Genomic DNA, 20,562 nt, shown 5'->3' with positions numbered 1-20,562 from the left:
TAGTGCGCCCGCCTGGTCCTCCCGACCAAGCGGCGCACCTGCCGGGGTAGGCGCCACGATCCCCTGAGTCCGGCCCTCCTGGCCGGTGTTCGTCTTGACGGAGGTAACGGCCCCCTTGTCGGAGACCGTGAGCCCGCTCACCGCAGTGGCCACCTTGACGACGTCCGTAGCCTTGGCTATGTCGTTGTTGACGATGCCTATAGTCGAGTTGTTGTCGCCGTGAATGTAGTTCCCGAAGAGGAGACCCCTCCTGCTAGCACCTTGGCTCTTCCAGTAGGGCTCAACACTAAGGTTTCTTGGAAAACAAACTACTCTCTCCTCTCTTGGAATTTTACAAAACCTCTCTGATGTATGACCCACTATCCCACAACACTCACAGTACAAAGGTAGTTTCTCATACTTTACATCATGTTTAAAGATTTTTGAACTACCTAAAGGAGTAATCTCTACAAAGCATTTCAGGGGCTCATGCAGTAATATCTTCACACGCACACGTAGATATTTCTCAACAATTACATGGTTACGGTGCGAAACCTCCAACACCTCTCCCAGTTGATCCTCGAGAGACCGGCCTACACTCTCCGTCTTAAACTCGAACGGGAGATCGCGTACCTGGACCCATATGGTCATGACGCCAAGGTCGACCTCCGCCGGGTCACCCTTGCCATCGAACTCGGCAAAGATGAGGCCGTCCCGCTTGAAGTGCCATGGTTGCGCCTTAAGCACAAACCGACAGTCACTCTTAGTGGCAAAATTGAGGATGAACCTCCCGACGGTCACTCCTGGATGGTGACCACACCCTGGTTCTTCCAAGCCGTGTTTCGGAGGTCGTCGACTATGACCCTCGGGTTGACCTGGAAAGGGGACAGGAGGCGCCCTACCACCAGGATCCCGCTGACAACCTTGCGGGCAGCCTCCATGTCAATGACAAGAGGCCGACGAAGAGAGGAGCCAGCTTGGTTGATGGTCGGTGAAGAGCGATTCCCGTTGTTGCATCCGTCACCCCCTGGAACTCACACCACTCACAACTTTCTTCACCAAAGCACTACTCACAAACCCTCCCTGACCCTCCATGGACCGCCTCTCTAAGCCGCCACAAGGGATGGAAAGATCAGGGAACAGATGATTGTGCACTAGTAGGATAGGTGAAGAAGCCCAACCTCTCCCGTGCCAATAGATATAGCAGGCCAAAGTTCCCCTCAAAACAATCTCATAAAGGAATTTGATGCAATTAATCAGTAATAAAATGCCATGACTGAGCAGTTTCCTAATCTCTACTACTAATAAACAAGCAAACATATTCATCGCTACGTGCACCCAACCTAAGGTACATAGAACAACAAAGAGAAATTACAACCAGACGATCAGATAACTTAATTTGATCTAACCGTCGAGATTACACAAACCCACGTCCAGAGTGCGTTTAGCATTTTTTTCTGGCGGACGAACACTCTGCCGTTCCCACGCCCACACGAGTAGTACGGATCCCACACCCGCACAAGGAAACAGTGTTGGGGAACGTAGCAGAAATTCGAAATTTTCCTACGAGTCACCAAGATCTATCTATGGAGCGACTAGCAACAAGAGAGAGGGGAGTGCATCTACATACCCTTGTAGATCGCTAAGCGGAAGCGTTCAAGTGAACGGGGTTGAACGAGTCGTACTCGTCGTGATCCAAATCACCGGAGATCCTAGTGCCGAACGGACGGCACCTCCGCGTTCAACACACGTGCAGCCCGGTGACGTCTCCCATGCCTTGATCCAGCAAGGAGAGAGGGAGAGGTTGGGGAAGACTCCGTCCAACAGCAACACAACGGCGTGGTGGTGATGGAGGAGCGTGGTATTCCAGCAGGGCTTCGCCAAGCACCGCGAGAGATGAGGAGGGAGAGAGGTAGGGCTGCGCCAGGGAGAGGTGGAAACTCTTGTGTTTGCAGCCCCAAAGACCTCAACTATATATAGGGGAGACGGAGGGGTTCCCACCCTAAGGGGTGCAGCAGCCCCAAAACCCATCTAGGGTGGCGGCCAAGGGGGGGAGAGGGGGAAACTTGCCCCCCAAGTAAGGTGGAGGCGCCCCCTCCCCAAACCCTAGGCGCCTTGGGCCCTAGTGGGGGGGGGGGGGGCGCACCAGCCCACCTGGGGATGGTTCCCTCCCACACTTGGCCCATGCAGCCCTATGGGGCCGGTGGCCCCACTTGGTGGACCCCCGGGACCCTCCCGGCGGTCCCGGTACGTTACTGATAGCACCCGAAACTTTTTCGGTGACCAAAACAGGACTTCCCATATATAAATCTTTACCTCCGGACCATTCCGGAACTCCTCGTGACGTCCGGGATCTCATCCGGGACTCCGAACAACATTCGGTAACCACATATATCTATTCCCTATAACCCTAGCGTCATCGAACCTTAAGTGTGTAGACCCTACGGGTTCGAGAACCATGCAGACATGACCAAGACGTTCTCCGGTCAATAACCAACAGCGGGATCTGGATACCCATGTTGGCTCCCACATGTTCCACGATGATCTCATCGGATGAACCACGATGTCGAGGATTCAATCAATCCCGTATTCAATTCCCTTTATCTAGCGGTATTGTACTTGCCCGAGATTCGATCGTCGGTATGCCGATACCTTGTTCAATCTCGTTACTGGCAAGTCTCTTTACTCATTCCATAACACATCATCCCGTGATCAACCCCTTGGTCATGTTGTGCACATTATGATGATGTCCTACCGAGTGGGCCCAGAGATACCTCTCCGTCAACCGGAGTGATAAATCCCATCTCAATTCGTGCCAACCCAACAGACACTTTCGGAGATATCTGTAGTGCACCTTTATAGCCACCCAGTTACGTTGTGACGTTTGGTACACCCAAAGCATTCCTACGGGATCCGGGAGTTGCACAATCTCATGGTCTAAGGAAATGATACTTGACATTAGAAAAGCTTTAGCATACGAACTAAACGATCTTTGTGCTAGGCGTAGGTTTGGGTCTTGTCCATCACATCATTCTCCTAATGATGTGATCCCGTTATCAACGACATCCAATGTCCATGGTCAGGAAACCGTAACCATCTATTGATCAACGAGCTAGTCAACTAGAGGCTTACTAGGGACATGGTGTTGTCTATGTACCCACACATGTCTCTGAGTTTCCTATCAATACAATTATAGAATGGATAATAAACGATTATCATGAACAAGGAAATATAATAATAACTAATTTATTATTGCCTCTAGGGCATATTTCCAACAAACAGCAAGTCCAATTCGCATGGAATTTGCTCAACTAATGGAAAGACATCTGCTAAATTAGGGGGAATCAATCCAGGTGCGCCATCACTACCCGGTGCAGACGTCGAGGCACCCGACGACGAGGACTTTGCCAGCACAAGTGCAACCGCCGAGCCACCCGCCGACGGCCACGACGACAAGCTCTTCGCCAGCACAAGTGCAGCCGCCGAGGCGCCCGTCCACGGCCGTGACGACGAGCTCTTCGCCATCACAAGTGCAACCGCCGAGTCACCCGACGACGAGCTCTTCGCCAACACAGGTGTAGCCGCCGAGGCGCCCATCCACGGCCGCGCTGACGAGCTTTTCGCCAACACAGGTGCATGCTCTTCAATATAAAACTGATCTCATGTTCATAAGGCGATTACACCTCGCTGCCGCCGCCGCCAAGACTGTCCTGCAGCATCACCGCACTGCTCGCATGCAGACTTCAGCGCCGACGAACTGCTTCTATAGATGCAGGCTCATTTGCCAACTTGTTCACGGTGTGATCCATCGATTGCTTTCATTGATCATGTTGTCTTTGTGCATATTATAATAACAAAAACATGTTAGCATTCTATAATTTATGAAACAACAAAGTACTAATTCACATGAAAAATGTATGAAGTGTAACAGGGTTACTCTTATGGCATGAGCATATGCTAACATGGTCCCTATTGTGCGTACCTGACCTAAACCTAAAGTCGTGCCATGAAGCCTTGGCAAATGAGCATTGTACTAACCTCACCTAAAAGCCCTCCCAATCTGCATATGGATATTCCAATGCTTAGTTGCAAGTAATATGAACACAAGTAAAGGCACACCCGTAAAGAGACCTAGATGAATTGTATTACCAACTACTACATCTTGTTGCATTAATGCTTCAGGTACAGTTGTATGATAACATTCTTGACATTCACAGGATTAAAGGACGCGTATGGCCCCGACCACTCCCAACCGGATGCGCACCCCATTCCATGATATAATGGGACACACGCACAGCTGGCTGTATCACAAGGTAATGATGATCAACTTCATGATATATGGCCCAGTTGTATTGCTATATAATGATTTGTGATCTGTTCTTCAAACATACAGACCGTAATGAGATTAAGAATATACCATAGAGTATTCAAAAAAGAAGATATGGCATGTAGATACCAGAATGAATCATGTAACACACTAACATGTTGGATAACCACAGTGGGCTAGAATACATGTTCCAACATACATCGAACCAATTGCTGGGAACTCCCGAGAATACCTCTTCCAACTTCTGCCGTGGGGTGAACAAATTTGATTCCATTAAAAACATAGAAACAACCATCAACAATTCTTCCAAGTAAAATTTGCATGCTAAACGTAAGCTGCAAGACTGCTATTACTCACGCTCAAACTAAGCTACATCTATTTGTCATTTCTAAACAACCAGAAAGAATGAACATCCAGGTGAAAGAAAAATAACCTTAAAAAAATATTGACCAGAGAGACTAAAGATATCCACAAAGTGTCAAAAGAGTTCACATATATTCATGAGAAGCGGTTGATTGTGTCTGAATCGTATTAATCGACTTCAACTAACAATCACGATTTGCAGAAGTGGTAACTGAGAGAATTATGTCTCAATTAAGCTTTGCAGATCATCAACAAAATCACAATTTGATGCTACTTCCATAGAGGAATTAAAGAGAAGGCAAGCTTGGTTACTAGCAACAACAGTCCATAGAAGATCCGCAACAAAACATACTCTTCGTGGCAGACTTGTTGCTCCCATCCTCTTTCCGCACCTCCTTCTTCTCCTTCGGGAAGTCTGAACCATTAAGGGCCGAATCATCAATACAACCACCAACTAAGCAGATGATTTCTCATATTACATTCTTGAAAGGAACCATTCTAATAGAAAACACACTTTCTAAAGATTAAACGCGACACCCACTTTTGTTCCATTTTATAAAATCAATTGCCAGTTTTTATATTCAAATGTCATATCTGAATGTAGTATGGTTAAAAATTTGCATATGCTACCTGATTAGTTAGTGTAGGCATGAGAGTCATGCACTTCTTGTTCCATTTTAGCTCTTGAGAAGCACATACCACTGAATTCCTCTTCAATAATAACTTCTCCAACTTCCTTTCTTTTATGAAGATAATGTATCATCTTTCAAAACGATACTGCATCATGTGAACTCTTGGATCCACTCACAACCAGAAGGCGCTGCAATTTAGAGCAGAATAATACTCAGTTAAATCAGTTTTTCTAAAAAAGGCCTTTAACAGAACAAAATATGTAGAGTCTTGAAAAGGAATATTCATGGTGATTTCTCAGTGAGGCGATGCACCTGCAACTAACCGAATTGACGGGGAGGAGCAGACGTCAGGGTCAGAGAGAGAGATTACCTGGACCTGGACGATCGCGCGGGAGAGGGTGGAGAGGCTCATGTTGGCGACGGCGAGGGAATCAGGAGGATGGAGGAACCCGTCGTCGCCGGTGAGCATGCCGAGCTCGAGCGCCTCCTCGAGCACTTCAGGGGCGGATTGGAAGGAGCAGGCTAGAGTAGGGCGTGCAAGTCCCACGCCTCCGCGTCCGCATCCGACGGCGCCTAGCGCTGGCGCGAGCATGCCGAGCTCGAGGACCTCCTCGGCCACTTCTGCGATCTGATTCGAAGGGGAGCGGCGACGCTGGTGACGAAGGGGAGGGCAGCCTGACCAGGGAGCGCCGGCGGTGGTGACGAAGGGAAGGGGGCGGCCTGACCAGGGAGCGCTGGCTGTGGTGGAGAGAATGGGGAACGGAGGAGATTGTGAGGCAGTGGTGGGGAACTATCCAGAGAAGAATCTGAAGCGGTAGTGGAGAGGATGACTGACGTTTTTTTTTCTTAATACTGGAGTACTATGTAGAGTACTGTACTAGGCAGTGACGTGAGAGATTGTGATTGATCACGGTGTTGTCCGAACCAAAAAAAAAATTGTCTTCTTTTTATCGGCGGTGTCCGATTCACCTCACATTGTTCTAATAATAAAAATTCATTATTTTTATAGTCACAATCATTTGATGTTTTAATAGGTTTCCTGTATAAATAATATCTAAAAAAGTTGAAAAACAATATTGATAAAAAACACATTCGATATATCTGAATTTTAGTTGAAGAAATGAGTATAAGTAATAAATAAATTCAAACACGAAGCAAAAGCTCTGATGTTTTCTTGATAATAGAAATGCACACAAACACACACTAGGTTGGGGGACTCACTCCGTCGAAAAGCCTCTCTTCCATCACTGTCAGAAAAGAACACTCTTCCAGGGTAATGAAGAGATAAGCATTCCGCATGCTTTCAATAATTGCAACCAACACGACACAAAGTCTATGTCGTGGAAGTTGAAAACCTCACAGGGCCGCTGCCCCGACATCCACTGCTCCAACACACCTTGCATATTGAACTGGTACCGCTTCTAGGGTTATCATACCGGCATTGCCATTTGTAGATATGTGCGTTGCACGTGCACACTTACTAGTAACTACAGCAAAAACAGCTCCCTCTCCTCTGATTGATCCACGAAAGGTATTATCTGGGCCTAAAATCGACCCCTCCTTCAAATCCCGTTGATCTCTCATGCTGAAATCCGGAATGAATAAGCAAATTACTGAATCAACCGAAACTGCCTGTACAAACCCAGCGCACACGACGCCCTTTCCCGTCGATCCAATCCCCTCTGATCCATCGGGATGCATGGCCCTCCCCAATCCTATCCCGCTTTCCTTTCCAGGAGACAACGGGATCTAACCTGCCAAAACAACTTCGATTTCCTTCGCTCTCCTCTGCGCCCGAATTAAGCATCGGGCCCGATCCTTCGATCCCCGAAGGTTCCGCCTCGATCTCTTCCTGATCTCCTCCCACTCCTTCATGCTGAAGAGGCCCACCTCCTGACCCCCTCCAGTAGTCAATATCCTCCCCTCTGGCGGGATCCCCGCCTTCGAGTCCACCATCTGACGAGCGCTCGTCCGCCGTCGCCGCCAGATCGCCTAGCGATCGTCGGAGCCCCCGAGGGGGTGTTTTTTTTGGGGGGGGGGGGGGGGGGGGGGGGGGGGGGGAGGCTACTCCCCTGCAAGTGACTAGACACATCTCGCCATGACGCAATCGATCACAGACAAACGTTGTTGACATATGTCTATGCTGCAAAACGTTAGTAGTTCTTTTTTTTTTTTGAGGGGAGCAAAACGTTAGTAGTTGGAAGCGAGTCTCTACCAAGGTTTTGGTTACCGATCGAAATTTCGAGATTTCCCGTGGTTACCGCGTATTTCCGTGCCCCTCGGTAAATCCACGTACCAAGCAAAAAATACCAGTTTTTTGAATTTTTTGAATTTAAACACTCGATTTGTAGTAAAGTACGTAGGATCTAATTAATGTCATGAGAGTTGGTTCTGGCGTGTTGGTCGCAATTTAGTTCCTGTTTTAAGAGGTCTTTGGTTCAAATATTCGTTCATATTCAACTATAAAATTCGTTCGAAATATTCTCGGTATTTCTCGGTAACCGTGGTAACCGCGTTTACCAGTCCCCCTCGGTAAAAATGCCTCATTCGGTAACCAAAACCTTGGTCTCTACAGGGTCTCCATAACAAAACTTTCCCTCTGTAACGGTGATCGTCTCCCCAAGCCCAGAAACCATCCACCCGGCCCAAATCCAGCCCATCTAACTCTCCTACTTTAAAAACGAAGCAAACCCTAAAAATCATTCACTCTCTCCCCAACCGCCGCTGTGTTCTCTTCTCCTCCACCGCCGATCCCCTTTCTCCTCTTCCCACCGGCGCCAGAGCCGACGAGCTCGCGCCACCTCACCGCCTTCCTCCCTTTTCCAGCCGTCGCCACCCATCTCCTGTCACTGATTCCTAGCAGGTTTACTTCTTTGACTCGATCAGCTTCCTGCTGAGATATGTATAGGCAGGCGTCTTGGTATTTGGTTGCCAATCAGCAGGCCAACATCTAGAAATAGATGGAAGCGCCGGCGGACGGAGACCTGGTGGAGCGTCTGCCTGAGGACGTGCTCGTCGATGTGCTCCGTCGCGTGACGGGGCCACGCTCGCTCGCCGTGTCGCGCTGCGTGTGCAAAGCGTGGCGGGCAATCATCGACGGCGAGGGACTCCTCCGCAGGCAGCTCCCGTTCAGCGGCATCTTCATCTGCTTCAGGAGGCTATGTCTGCCCGAGTTCTTCTCCCGCCCCGCGTCCGCGGGTCAGCCTATTATTAGCGGCAAGCTCGATTTCCTGCCCAGGGCCATTGAACTTCGCCCCGATGGCAACTACTACATCGAGGATCACTGTAATGGACTCCTCTTGCTCCAAGGGAGCTACATCGATGATCACTACGTGGTTAACCCTGCCACGCGATGGTGGAACGCTCTGCCCTTATGCCCGGACAATCGTGGTGATTATTTTCTGGCCTTTGATCCCACGGTGTCATCCCATTACCAGGTGTTTCAGATCCCTTATTTGGATTGGGGAAAATATGAGATTAACCCTTTAGAAGAGACATCCGAATGGCCTCCATCTCCATATATATTGCATGTATTCTCTTCAAGGAGAGGCTGTTGGGAGGAGAGGTTGTTTGTTCGAGAAGGGGACGCCGCAGGAACCGTTGCAAAGGCACGTGTGCGCTTTGAGGGACAACAAAACTCGGTCTATTGGCGCGGATCCCTTTATGTGCATTGTCAAAGTGATTTTGTTATGAGGTACATTCCTAGACCAGTTCACATATAATTTTATTTTTAGTGTTTATTTTAATCACATATAATCCTGTGCGCTGAATTTCAAAAATTTATTGCCAACCATTTGATTTTGCAGAATATCTTTGTCTGAAGATAAGTACAGTGTGATTAAGCCACCAACGGATATTGGGTGGAGCAGTTATCTAGGATTATCTGAAAAAGGTGTGTACTGTGCATCATTTGTTGAGAATGCTCACATTCTGGTTTACACCCTCACTGAATCGTGTGATCAGTTCGAGTGGATATTAAAGAACGACTATGACCTTAAGCCTGTGCAAATGTTTGATGGCCAAGTTAATGGACCCTGGACCATACAAGACATTAACTATGAAATTTTTCGTTCTCATCTACCAAATATCAACAAGGAAGAAGTAATTCAAGAGAATTTTGAATGGAACTCCGATGATGACGATTTCAATGAGAACCTAGACATTGTTGAAGTGCAACATCGTCCATATTTTGAGATGGAGGTACTTGGATTTCACCCGTACAAAGAGATTCTCTTTTTGAGTAGGTCAGAGGACTATAAATTGAATGCAATGGCGTTTGCCTATCATTTGAATAGCTTCAAGGTTGAAAAATTGGGTAGCATATACCCGACAGGTCACGACTATTTCAACTGCAGCATTCCTAATGAATCTCATGAGATTGAATCTTTTCCGTACACGCCATGTTGGATTGGAGAAACCCCAGAAAGCGTGAATTAATCGGTAGTAGCTCGTCTTAAACATTATCACATATGTGCTGTTTTTGTTTGGATAATTTTGGCTGTGACTTCTGCAACAAATTATTCTTTAATTATTATTACTCCATTTTGTTATCAAGTAGCTCCTAGATTCTGTGTTTGGGGCTCGCAGATGGGTTTGCATCTCATGCGTCTAGCTTCAAGAGATCTCATTCACGTAATGTAGTCTTCTAAGCAGGAGTTTTTAGATGTTCATATACTCGCATCGGATTACAGGAATTGCATCGATTTTACCTGCTGCTAGTTGCATCTGCAATCTGATTTCCAGGTTCATGCATGAGGCGATTCAACATCACATCTGAATAACATGTATATTTATTTGGAGTACCCCTGCGGCAGCATTACACAAACTAATTAAGGTGTCTAACTCAGGAAAGCATATTCAGTACATAATTCTTTCTATTTGCACACTCCGCTATTTCAGGGGCTACTTGATGGCCCCTTCTACCGTTGCTAGCCAGCCCGCCTTGTATTGTTCCACAACTTTGGTACACCGTTGATTTCTCCCTCTGCCTTGTACAACTTTACTTCATAGTTTCTTGGAGTGACCTTGTTATCAAAGAACGAATTTGTCTCTCAGCTCTTAATTTTTAGTTTTTGGAGCTTCTCATCACCCTATAAAGATTTCTCCGCACCATGGTAGGTAGGTGCACTCCATGAGATGGGATCAGATGCCCTTTTGGAATTTAACTTATGATGATAGAAATGAACCGCATTGGTTGATCCACTTGTTGGGCCACCTATCGGAGAGAGAAAACGGTGAGGAGGCGCTTAGTTAGTTTCCTCATAGTGGTGTCTCCTGAGATCAATCTATCTGCCACTTGCGCCTCCACCTCCACTGCTCTGGTTCCGCAGCCAATTGCCAACTTGGTCGCTGCCATGCCCTTTTGCTCTCGGATGTGGATACAATGCAAGGCTAAGAACAGTATGTTTGAATACCTCCTCCGCCGACCCATTCATGGAGAAACCATTGTGCAAAAATAATAATAACCTAAAGTCATATCTTCTGATAGGTGATCACTCCTTCGACACCCCAAACTTCCTCAGCCTTGTGGCAAAACCATCCCCAGAGTCAAGGAGGAGTGGCGTATGATCCGACAATGCTGGAACACATGACTGATACTAAAGGAAATTAACCTTCCAGCCAGTTGAATCAGAGACTTGGCCATGTGTAAGTTGTCATATCATGAAAATGTTATTTTGCATGAAAAATATAATCGCAATGCATTGTTTTAATGCTTGGAGGTTTTGGTTTACCATCAAAACAAAAACTGCATGCAGGTCAATTTAGAGTATATCTGAAGGTTGGTTTCGTTTACTATGAAAACTGATAAAGTCTATCCGATGGTTGGTGCCTACTATGCCATTCTAATTCTAGTTTAAGGCACTAGTAGAATCTGCAGATAGCCCTAGGGCTAAAATTGTTCCCTAGAGCCAAACTGGACACCCTAAGAACACAAAGTATCCCTAGGGTAAGAACTAACAACCCAAGGGGTAGTATTATTTCCTTAGGGTTCGCTGCCAGACCCAAGGGGTATTCTCTGGATGGGACCAATCCAATGCCACGTTGGCACTGTTCCCTAGGGTTACATATAAAAATCCTTAGGAAAGGGCTATGCCTGAGATAAAGAAATGTAACCCTAGGGACCTAACACACACCACTAACGGTGCCATGGCTCTCTCGTTAACACCGTGAAGTATTCTTAGGGTTTGTAGTGTTAACTCTAGGGAGATTTGCACACACTTGATTTCCAATATACTCACCAAAGATATATAAATTTAATTCTATAGAAAAAAATATACATGTGGAAATGTAATTCTATAAGAAAACCATAGGTTGATTGATCACTTTTTTGGGAATGTAAGTTGATAAATTCTATTTTGTGCACAGACTTGATGGGAAAATATAAGTATAGTACCGAGTACTTACTACTGTATATACATAATATACGCGTGTACAGTCCCACAAAAAAATACGCGTGTACAGGGGAGTATATTCTATTGCAGAGGCTAGCTCACATTCTTGCGTCTGTACAAAAGAAAAAATAGGCTAGCTCAAATTGGTTGTACACGCGCGCGCAGAATTGGTTGTATCACGCGCGTATCCAGCCCGCCAGTTTTTCAGGCGAGCGCGCCCAGAATTGGTTGTACACGCGCCAAAGTTTCCCCTGTACACGCGCGAAGGCAATTTTCCCCCAAATCCTTCTCCTGTAGACGCACGAGCTTCCTCCCAAATCCCACCCCAGTGCCGAGAGGGCCGCCAAATTAACACCAAAACCACGGCGGCGCAGCTCATCCATCGCGGTGCCGCCCGCGCCCTCCTCAAGCCATCGCCATTGTAGGCGGCGGCGGCCTCCGCCGCTGCAGACTTGGGCTCCCGCGGCTGCCGCTACAAAGGCAGCCGCCGCCGGCGGCGGTGGCGTGGGCCTTGACCAACCGGCCGCCCTCGGTAGCTTCGGACGCACCGGAGGTCTCCGCCGCTCCGATCCTCGCACGACCCTGCCGCCCTCGACGGATCCTAGCTAGCCTGCCGCCCTCGGTGGATCCTACCCTGCCGCCCACGACCGAGACCAATCTGCCGCAGCCATAGACGTGTGCTTCAACTTCAGAAAGCAGAACCAAGGCTTAATTAGGTGAGCTCACATGGCCATGTTCCATCACATTTCTAATCAGATTTCGTTAGTTAATTAAGGGAAGTGAACCTACTGGTAGATCTAAAAATAGGCTAACTTGCGAGCATGTGCATAGTACTTCGATCTGAAATGTGCTTGACATAATTCTGGAAAACTTTTTTTTAACCTTGTCTAGTACAGAATATGAAGATGGAGTGGACTTGCAATTATCTCATGAAGCAATCGACGATTTCTAATAGTTTTCTTCTGTCTAAGGTTACATTGTCCTCCATGTATTTTTAAATCTGGACACTGATGATCTTCTTGTTTTTCCTTTGTGTTGAACTTACAATTGTATCTCTGGTGGTTATATTTATCTCTAGTTATTTTATGACTTTATGCACATATATTTTGCTCCTATACTTATGTCAACTCAGAAATGTGTAACTTTAGTTGTGTGTTTCTGTGGACCTTACTAATGCAGCTGAATTCAATTTTACAGGATGACGAGTGGCTTCCACTCCCAAATTCTTAAGAGGTTCTGCAGCACTTCTACTGACTATTGCAAATGAGTCCGAACGTCCATTGATTAGACCTGATGGGGACATGTGAGTTATCATTTAATCCACACATTACTGTTTGGCACACCTTGAGGTGTTTGACATATTACACTATGAGATACCTTGGGGTGTGTTTAACTTATATCTATTTTCTTGTGCTAGGCACTGGTTAGAATTACATACATTGAGAAAAAAAATATGAGAAGGCCAAATGGTGTGCTAACAGTCTGTTCAGACTACAGTGGAGAGTAGACTTTGTGAATTGTGGGGTACTTTTGTAAGCTCCTGGTTGTTGTCATGTAAAATGATGATGGTTAATATATATGTGTGTGTGCGCGCGTCGCTTTTGTGTCTTCAACTTTCTGGAGTGATTATGTAAAAATATTATAGATTTGTGCAAATACAACGAACGCGTGTGTTTTTACCATACTACTTATAAGTAATGATTCCCTAGGGTTCCTAAACTCAAGGGGTAGTACGGGTTAACGGTCACTGCCGTTATAGAAGATTTCCCTAGGGAACAAAACGAACCCAAAGGAAACATACTTTACATGTCAGTGGGGCTGGCCTCCTGTCGCCAGTTTCCCTAGAGTTGGAAACCCAAGGGAAAGTAGATGTTACCTAGGGTATACCTTGGACACCCAAGGAAAATCGAGATTCCCCCACCACCGAAGCCCTAGGGCGATTTCCCTAGGGTATACACTAGGGAAAATGGTTTCCCTAGTGTTTTTGCCCTTTTGCTTAGGGTATTAGGCCCTAGGGCTATTTGCAGATTCTAGTAGTGAGGAGATCAATGTTCCAAAAAGAATGGGATTAAGGTAGAGAGCATACGGTAGCAATCTTTGCACATTGTTACAAGTTTGAAGCGTACTTAGAGCATCTCTATCAGATCCCGCAATCCGCCGTCCCGCAAAATCATTTCTGTAAACTTTTTTGCAGGACACCGGGCGCACTGCAAGAAAGATCCAGCATAGTGATCCTGCAAATTTAAACAAACTACTTCACGCTAAAAACATCTCGCTGGAGTTCATAACAAGCATAGCATAGGGAAGCTCATCACACGCATAGCATAAGGGAGTTTATAGTACAAACCATAATTAGACATAACCGAAATTTAAAAACACATTGCGTAGATCTACTCATCGCTGGAGTCGTTGTCGCTGTCGTGGCTGGGCAGGGGCTCGTTGCCGTGGGGAGTGTTGTACATCAGCGTGGAGCAGAGGGTGGTCTGCAACTGGAACTCCTCCTGTAGCGCCGGCACACGTGCGACCGCTGCTACATCTCCGGCTGCGGCGACCTCCTTGGCGTGGAACCATGCGAGCTTCGCTATGGTGCTGCAACGCTGGATCGAAGATGTCGCCGGGGCGATGGAAGTTGGCCCAAGCCCTCGCGCCGGCGCTGCGGGACTTGGTGCCGTGCTTGCACGCCACCTCCCTCTACATGTCTGACACGGGTGGGCGGAGGCCGGAACTGACTGGCTCGTCATCGTTCCGACGCTTGCGGGCGATGAAGCCTCCGCGGGCGCCAAAACGGCACCCGAAGCCCCCGCGGTGGCCGAAACCCCTAACGACGGCACGCCCTGCACCCGTCCTCGCCATCGCCGTGAAGATCCACTCGAGCAAACCGCGGCAAAACGCTGTCGGGGGGGGGGGGGGGTCGATTTGTCTCCAGAGATGGGAGGATTTGCGGTAGAGATGGAAAGGCGATAAAGGGAAGGGATACACTAAATCTCCCTGACGCCGGCATATATATTTGGAATGCAAGGGTGGTTTACGGTGCCCCTTTAACTTTTTACGGACCGGGCCGTTTTTGCGGGATCTGTTCGGGCTGGATTTTCGGGTTGTCCCATAAATCAGCCGAAAAAGCATAGATCTCCCAAAATCATCGTGGTTTGCAAATTAAAACGTGCAAAGTTCACCCAAAAGACATCACTTCAAACACAATGTTTGATCCAAAATCACCACAAAACATAGCATGAAGGTACTCCAACGAGCCCAAGAGAACCTTGCGTGCGGCTTGATTGCACGTTCACGGAGTTCTTGTAGTGGTCGGTAATTCTCTCCCAAAACAGTCTTGGTTTAATCTGTTCCAATCGTCGTTGCATCCATGGAGATCTTCATCCAAGCATCGGAAAGAGCAACATCCTCTTAGTCCAAGCCCCGGTGGCTCTCACCCGTGTTTTCCGGCGTCCAAGGCTTGTCGGCGTTCTCTGCCGATGTCCTGATGGCTAAGACCAAGGAAGCTCGGATCTGTGTCTCTCCAATCCGAGCTTGCCGGCGTCGCCGGTCGCCTTCGCCTCCCCTCGCGGTGTCTTTGCTTAGTCGCCGAATTCGATGCTCCTGTGCCTTCCCCTTTTGCCAAATCCCCTTAAGGCCTCCTCCTTTTGCCAAATCTGATGCTCGTACGCCCGGAGACGGTGCCACCCTCCGGCGATAGGCGCAACCCCACCTACCCCTTTCTAGCCTGGTGGTTTCGATCAGCACTGGCTAGCTTCCTCGTCCAAGATTCCATACCAGGCGGCTATGGGATTGACCAGCTTTAGGCCGGGGAGAAATCTTTGCTCTGCTTGCCGGTGCTGGTAGTGGCGGCGCCCGCGGGTGTCGTATTTCCTTCTTGAAGGCACTGTTATGGCCTCCAGTTGCGCCCCTCTTCGAGCTCGTGGGAAACCCTAGGCCCAGCTGCTCCGGACCGTATGGCAAAGATGTCTCGGCTCCATCTTATTTCTTGAAGGCGCTATTTTGCTCGCTCGCGTTGTCCTCGGTGTTGGCTTGGCAGTTGAGGCTTATTGCTTGTTCAACATTGTCACTCTTGGTTCGGGTTGCGTTGGTTTTAGCTGCGTTGTTTCTTTGTTCAGGTCAATCATCCCTTGTATTTCTGCTCCGAGCAACATGTTCACACCTACCTATGTTCGTGTAATGTGTTGTACCTCCCGTTGTACTCATTCTATTCCTTCTATTAGTCAAATGATACGCAAGCCTGGCGTATTCCCGAAAAACATCCTCTTTGTGATTGTAGTTGGCGGTGCGTGACCTTGACCACCGCATGCTTGCGTAGGTCACCTCCAGAACCTCCTCTTAATCATCGCCCACCTCCTCATCGGCCACCACCTCCTTGGCCTCCTCCTCTTCCTCATCCACCTCTTTCTCTTGCCAAATGGAATCGTAATTGAGCTCATCAAGTCCCATCGTGGCCAAGGACTCCAAAGACGCTAAGAACTTGGTTGTGTTCATCTGCACACTACGACATGGAAACAAACAAACTACATCACCATCGGCTACAAAAAACCACCGATCTCGTACAAACAATCACCGCGGCTGAGCTACAAAGAAACTTTGTGCAATGTGATTAATCCACCAATGGGTATTGGACTGAGCAGTTATATAGGATTATGAGAAAAAGGAGTGTATTGTGCATCATTTGTTAAGAACAATCACATTCTGGTTTGCACCCTCAGTGAATCGTGTGGTCAGTTTGAGTGGATATTAAAGCACAATTATGACTTTATGCCGGTGGAAATGTTTGATCGCCAAGTTCATGGACCCTGGATATTAGAAGACATTAACTATAACATCTTTCAATCTCATCTTCCAGTTATCGACAAGGAAGAAGTAATTCAAGAAAATTTTGAATGGAACTCCGATGATGATGATGATGATATTACCGACGACATAGACAGGATTGAACAGCGCCATTATTCATCTTGTGAAATCGAGATACTTGGATTTCACCCGCACAAAGAGATTCTCTTTTTGAGCAGGTGGGAGAGCCATAAATTAAATGCAATGGCGTTTGGCTATCATTTGAATAGCTTCAGGGTTGAAAGTATAGGTAGCATATACCCAACGGGTTACGAGTCTTTCGACTCCAGCCTTATTACTGCATGTCGGGTGATCGGATCTTTTCCATACACGTCATGTTATTGGATCCAAGAGATCCCAGAAAGAGTAAATTAATCTAGATGCTCCATCTCAAACTTGATCATATATATGTTGTTTTTTGTTTGGATTGTTTTTGGGTGTGACACTGGAGCTATAAATTATTATTACTGTCCATTTTGTTGTCAAGTAGCTCGCTAGATTGTCTGTTTGAATCACAGAGGTTGGTTTGGATCTCAGGCTTGTAGCTTGTGAGAGATCTCACTCTCGTACGTGGTCTTCTAAGATGGAATTTTTGGATTTATATATGCTCGAATCCAGGAGCTGCACGGATTTTACCTGTCGCTAGCTGCATCTGCAATCTGATTTGCAGGTTCATGCGTGGGGCATTTCACATTGCATCTGAACAACAGGAACATTAATTCGGAGCACACCTGCAGCAACATTACTCTACTATCTCAAAGATCAGCGAATATGAAAAGCATATATGTGTTTCTGACAAGATCTGTTTCGGACCCCAAAAAATGCATTATAATTAAGCGAAATATGTATTTGGCAACCGTGTGACATATTGCAAAAACGCCACACCACCTGGATGCCGTCCATTTCAAATCCGACGCACGACCTGGATGCCATCGATTTTTTGATCGTACGGTCGCGATCTCGCCACTGGGTTGCCGGAAACGGAGAAGATGGAGTAGAGACATATTTACGCATGCATGCCACCGCGAAGTGAACGCGTACCGATTCGTTCGACCAAAGTCAAGTGGTTCCTTTCCTCTCTCACCATGCCGCCATAAGATGGAATTCCTGTTCGCCGCCGCCGCCAATACTCTGTATTCCTCCACCTCGATCCCATAGCTCGTCCTCAATCTCACCGCCGGCCGGGCCGGTCGTCCCCGTAGACTTCTCCATCAACGCCCAGTCGTTCGACTTCGATCTCAACTCCGCCGCTCATCCTCGACCTCACAGCCGCTCCGCTCGTACACCGCCAGCTTGGCCGCTTTCCCCGTCTGAGCTGACCTCCGAGATCGCCGTTGTTCTGGTTCCCATCTGTGCTCGTCCTTGTTTTGCTTGTTCCTTTTGAGGTGAGCGAGGAAACTCCTCCTTGTAAACACGTCCGAGCTTGTCCTTGCCCTGCTCGCCCCATACAATAGCAGCATTCGTCTGAAGGTGCAGGTGCGGAAGCTAGACAGCTCCTTCGTGGACTGATAGGTCCGGGTGATGGCTGCAACCCTCCATTACATCAATCGTAAGGTATAAATTCTAGGTAAGATCTGAATTCTAGGTAGGTGAGTTTTCTGAATTTTGTTGTACTAGCAGAGTAACTAATTCTAGGTGGGTGCTTTTCTGAATTCTGATGTACTAGCAGAGAAGCTAGTAGAGAATAAGCCGCCTGAGTGTGCTGGATCCCCGTGTGCAAAAATGATTGATATATATGCACAGATGTAGAACATGTATCAGTGGCATAACCACATTATTATGATGTATTGCTAATCCGCCTTGACAGAACAGAACATAATCAAGATTATTTGTCGTTGTTCTTTTTCCCAAATTTTATAGTTTCGTCTGATTGAGTATGATTTCTTCTCCACATCTGGACATGATTCAGTTCAGCCATGAGCCATTCATACGATACTCGGCAGTTTTGATTGTCTTCGACGCGCACATGATTAGCTCATAGTTTATACGGTGGGTTATATTTAAGTTGTGAACAAGAAGCTGAAAGTCCAAGCTCTGTTCTGGATGTGACCTTCCTAGACCATCCTGCTGCTAGTTCAAGGAACCATATAATGTGAGATTTTTCATCTAGTACATATGCAGAAACTCCATTAGCCTTCTATAAAGTAACATGCTCACATCAGAATGTTTGTTGTGAGAGTACTTGACCTGGGTTAGCATCTTAGCATGACATTCTAAACAAGCAAAATTACATTTTATTTCATTTCTGCTTGACGTGTCATGAACATATATTGCCCATATTAACCATATCCATATTCTATTTCTATTTGTTGAAAAAATAACTAGGGTAACTTTTGTGTAAATAGCACGGTAATATGTGCATTGCAGACCTGTAATGTAGGTGCAAACACCAGGATATTTTTAGACCCGAAGAAAAAGTAACTGAAAACATACCCATCGTAAATTCTTTGTAAGTAGTATGGTATATATGCATCATATACCTGATAATTTACGTATAAACACCGTAGTAACTATGACCATGAGAGGATTGTTGAAAATATACTCCAATAATTTTTGTGTAAATAGCATGATAATATAGGCACCATAGACGTGATAACATGCATACGAACATCATGTTAACTTTGACCATGGGAAAGAAAATTATCGAAAAGATACACCTGGTAAATCAAGTGTAAATAGCATGATAATATACGCATCACAGACTTGATAACTTAGGTGATAACATCATAGAAATTTGAACCCGAGTAGAAAAAATGTTGAAACATACTCCCCCTAAATTTATTTGAAAATAGCGGTAATATACGAACATCATACCCAATAATTTGTGCAGTAACTTTGACCAAAGAGGGGAAAAGGTTGTTGAAAACTATACCGCGGCAACTTACGTGAAAATAGCACGGTAATGTATGAACTGCATACCCGATAACTTACGTAAAAGCAGCGCAGTAACTTTGACCAAGGGGAAAATAGTTGTTGAAAAACATACCCCGACAACTTATGTGAAAATAGCACGGTAATGTATGACCCGCATACCCAATAATATATGTAGAAAATAGCATATCGTTTTTCTTCCACTAAAACAAGTACAGTAGTACCTTATGTTCCTCTATTCTATAGAAAGGATGATCTTTGTTGGCCTTGTTCTGCTGAATTTTGCATCGCTGATACAAAGAAATTGATTGGTTTTGTTTTTGAAGGCATAAGAAATGAGAGTTTTGTTTAGCTGTATATGATGTTACAATTGTTGCTCGTTTGGTAGCTACTGATTAAATGAGAGCATTTTAGCTATACATTTTTGTTGCTAACAACATATGAAAAATATTGGTGACTTCTGTTAGTATCGGACGATAACTTTCGACCCCAACAAAAGGTTGATAACTTTGAAAAAAGTTCAGATTTTTCATGTCCTGATAACATCTGTGTAAACACCATGGTAACTTACATAGCCCATGCCTGATTACCTTTTGGACTTCGAATTTTTTTACTAAAACATATCCGGTAACTATTATGTGTATGATATGATATTTTATGCACCACACGCCTCATAAATTACGTGCAACACCATGATAAGTTTTACCGGGGAAAAACAGCCCCGAAAACTTCCGTGAAAATAGCACGATAATATACAAACTACTGTTGGGTTTCGTAGTAATTTCAAAAATTTTCCTACGCGCACACAGGATCATGTGATGCATAGCAACGAGGGGAAGAGTATTGTCTACGTACCCTACGCAGACCGACTGCGGAAGCGATGACACGACGTAGAGGAAGTAGTCGTACGTCTTCACGATCCAACCGATCAAGCACCGAAACTACGGCACCTCCGAGTTCGAGCACACGTTCAGCTCGATGACGATCCCCGGACTCCGATCCAGCAAAGTGTCGGGGAAGAGTTTCGTCAGCACGACGGCGTGGTGACGATCTTGATGAACTACAGCAGCAGGGCTTCGCCTAAACTCCGCTACAGTATTATCGAGGAATATGGTGGCAGGGGGCACCGCACACGGCTAAGGAATCGATCACGTGGATCAACTTG

General features: G+C 46.4%; 1 protein-coding gene across 1 annotated transcript; it reads left to right on the top strand.

The window, feature by feature from the left end:
* Window positions 1-8,018: 8,018 nt before the first annotated feature.
* LOC123064443 (uncharacterized) lies at window positions 8,019-9,960 on the top strand. The gene is made up of 3 exons (XM_044487928.1): window positions 8,019-8,150; window positions 8,192-8,995; window positions 9,108-9,960. Exons 2-3 carry the CDS (start codon window positions 8,262-8,264, stop codon window positions 9,736-9,738), a joined length of 1,365 nt encoding a protein of 454 aa, XP_044343863.1. The 5' UTR covers window positions 8,019-8,150; window positions 8,192-8,261; the 3' UTR covers window positions 9,739-9,960.
* Window positions 9,961-20,562: the final 10,602 nt, after the last annotated feature.

This window comes from Triticum aestivum, chromosome 3B, assembly GCF_018294505.1.
Source record: "Triticum aestivum cultivar Chinese Spring chromosome 3B, IWGSC CS RefSeq v2.1, whole genome shotgun sequence".
In the NCBI taxonomy this organism is placed as follows: domain Eukaryota; kingdom Viridiplantae; phylum Streptophyta; class Magnoliopsida; order Poales; family Poaceae; genus Triticum; species Triticum aestivum.
The sequence above is the reverse complement of the archived record's forward strand: the minus strand, read 5'-3'. Positions and strand labels throughout refer to the sequence as shown.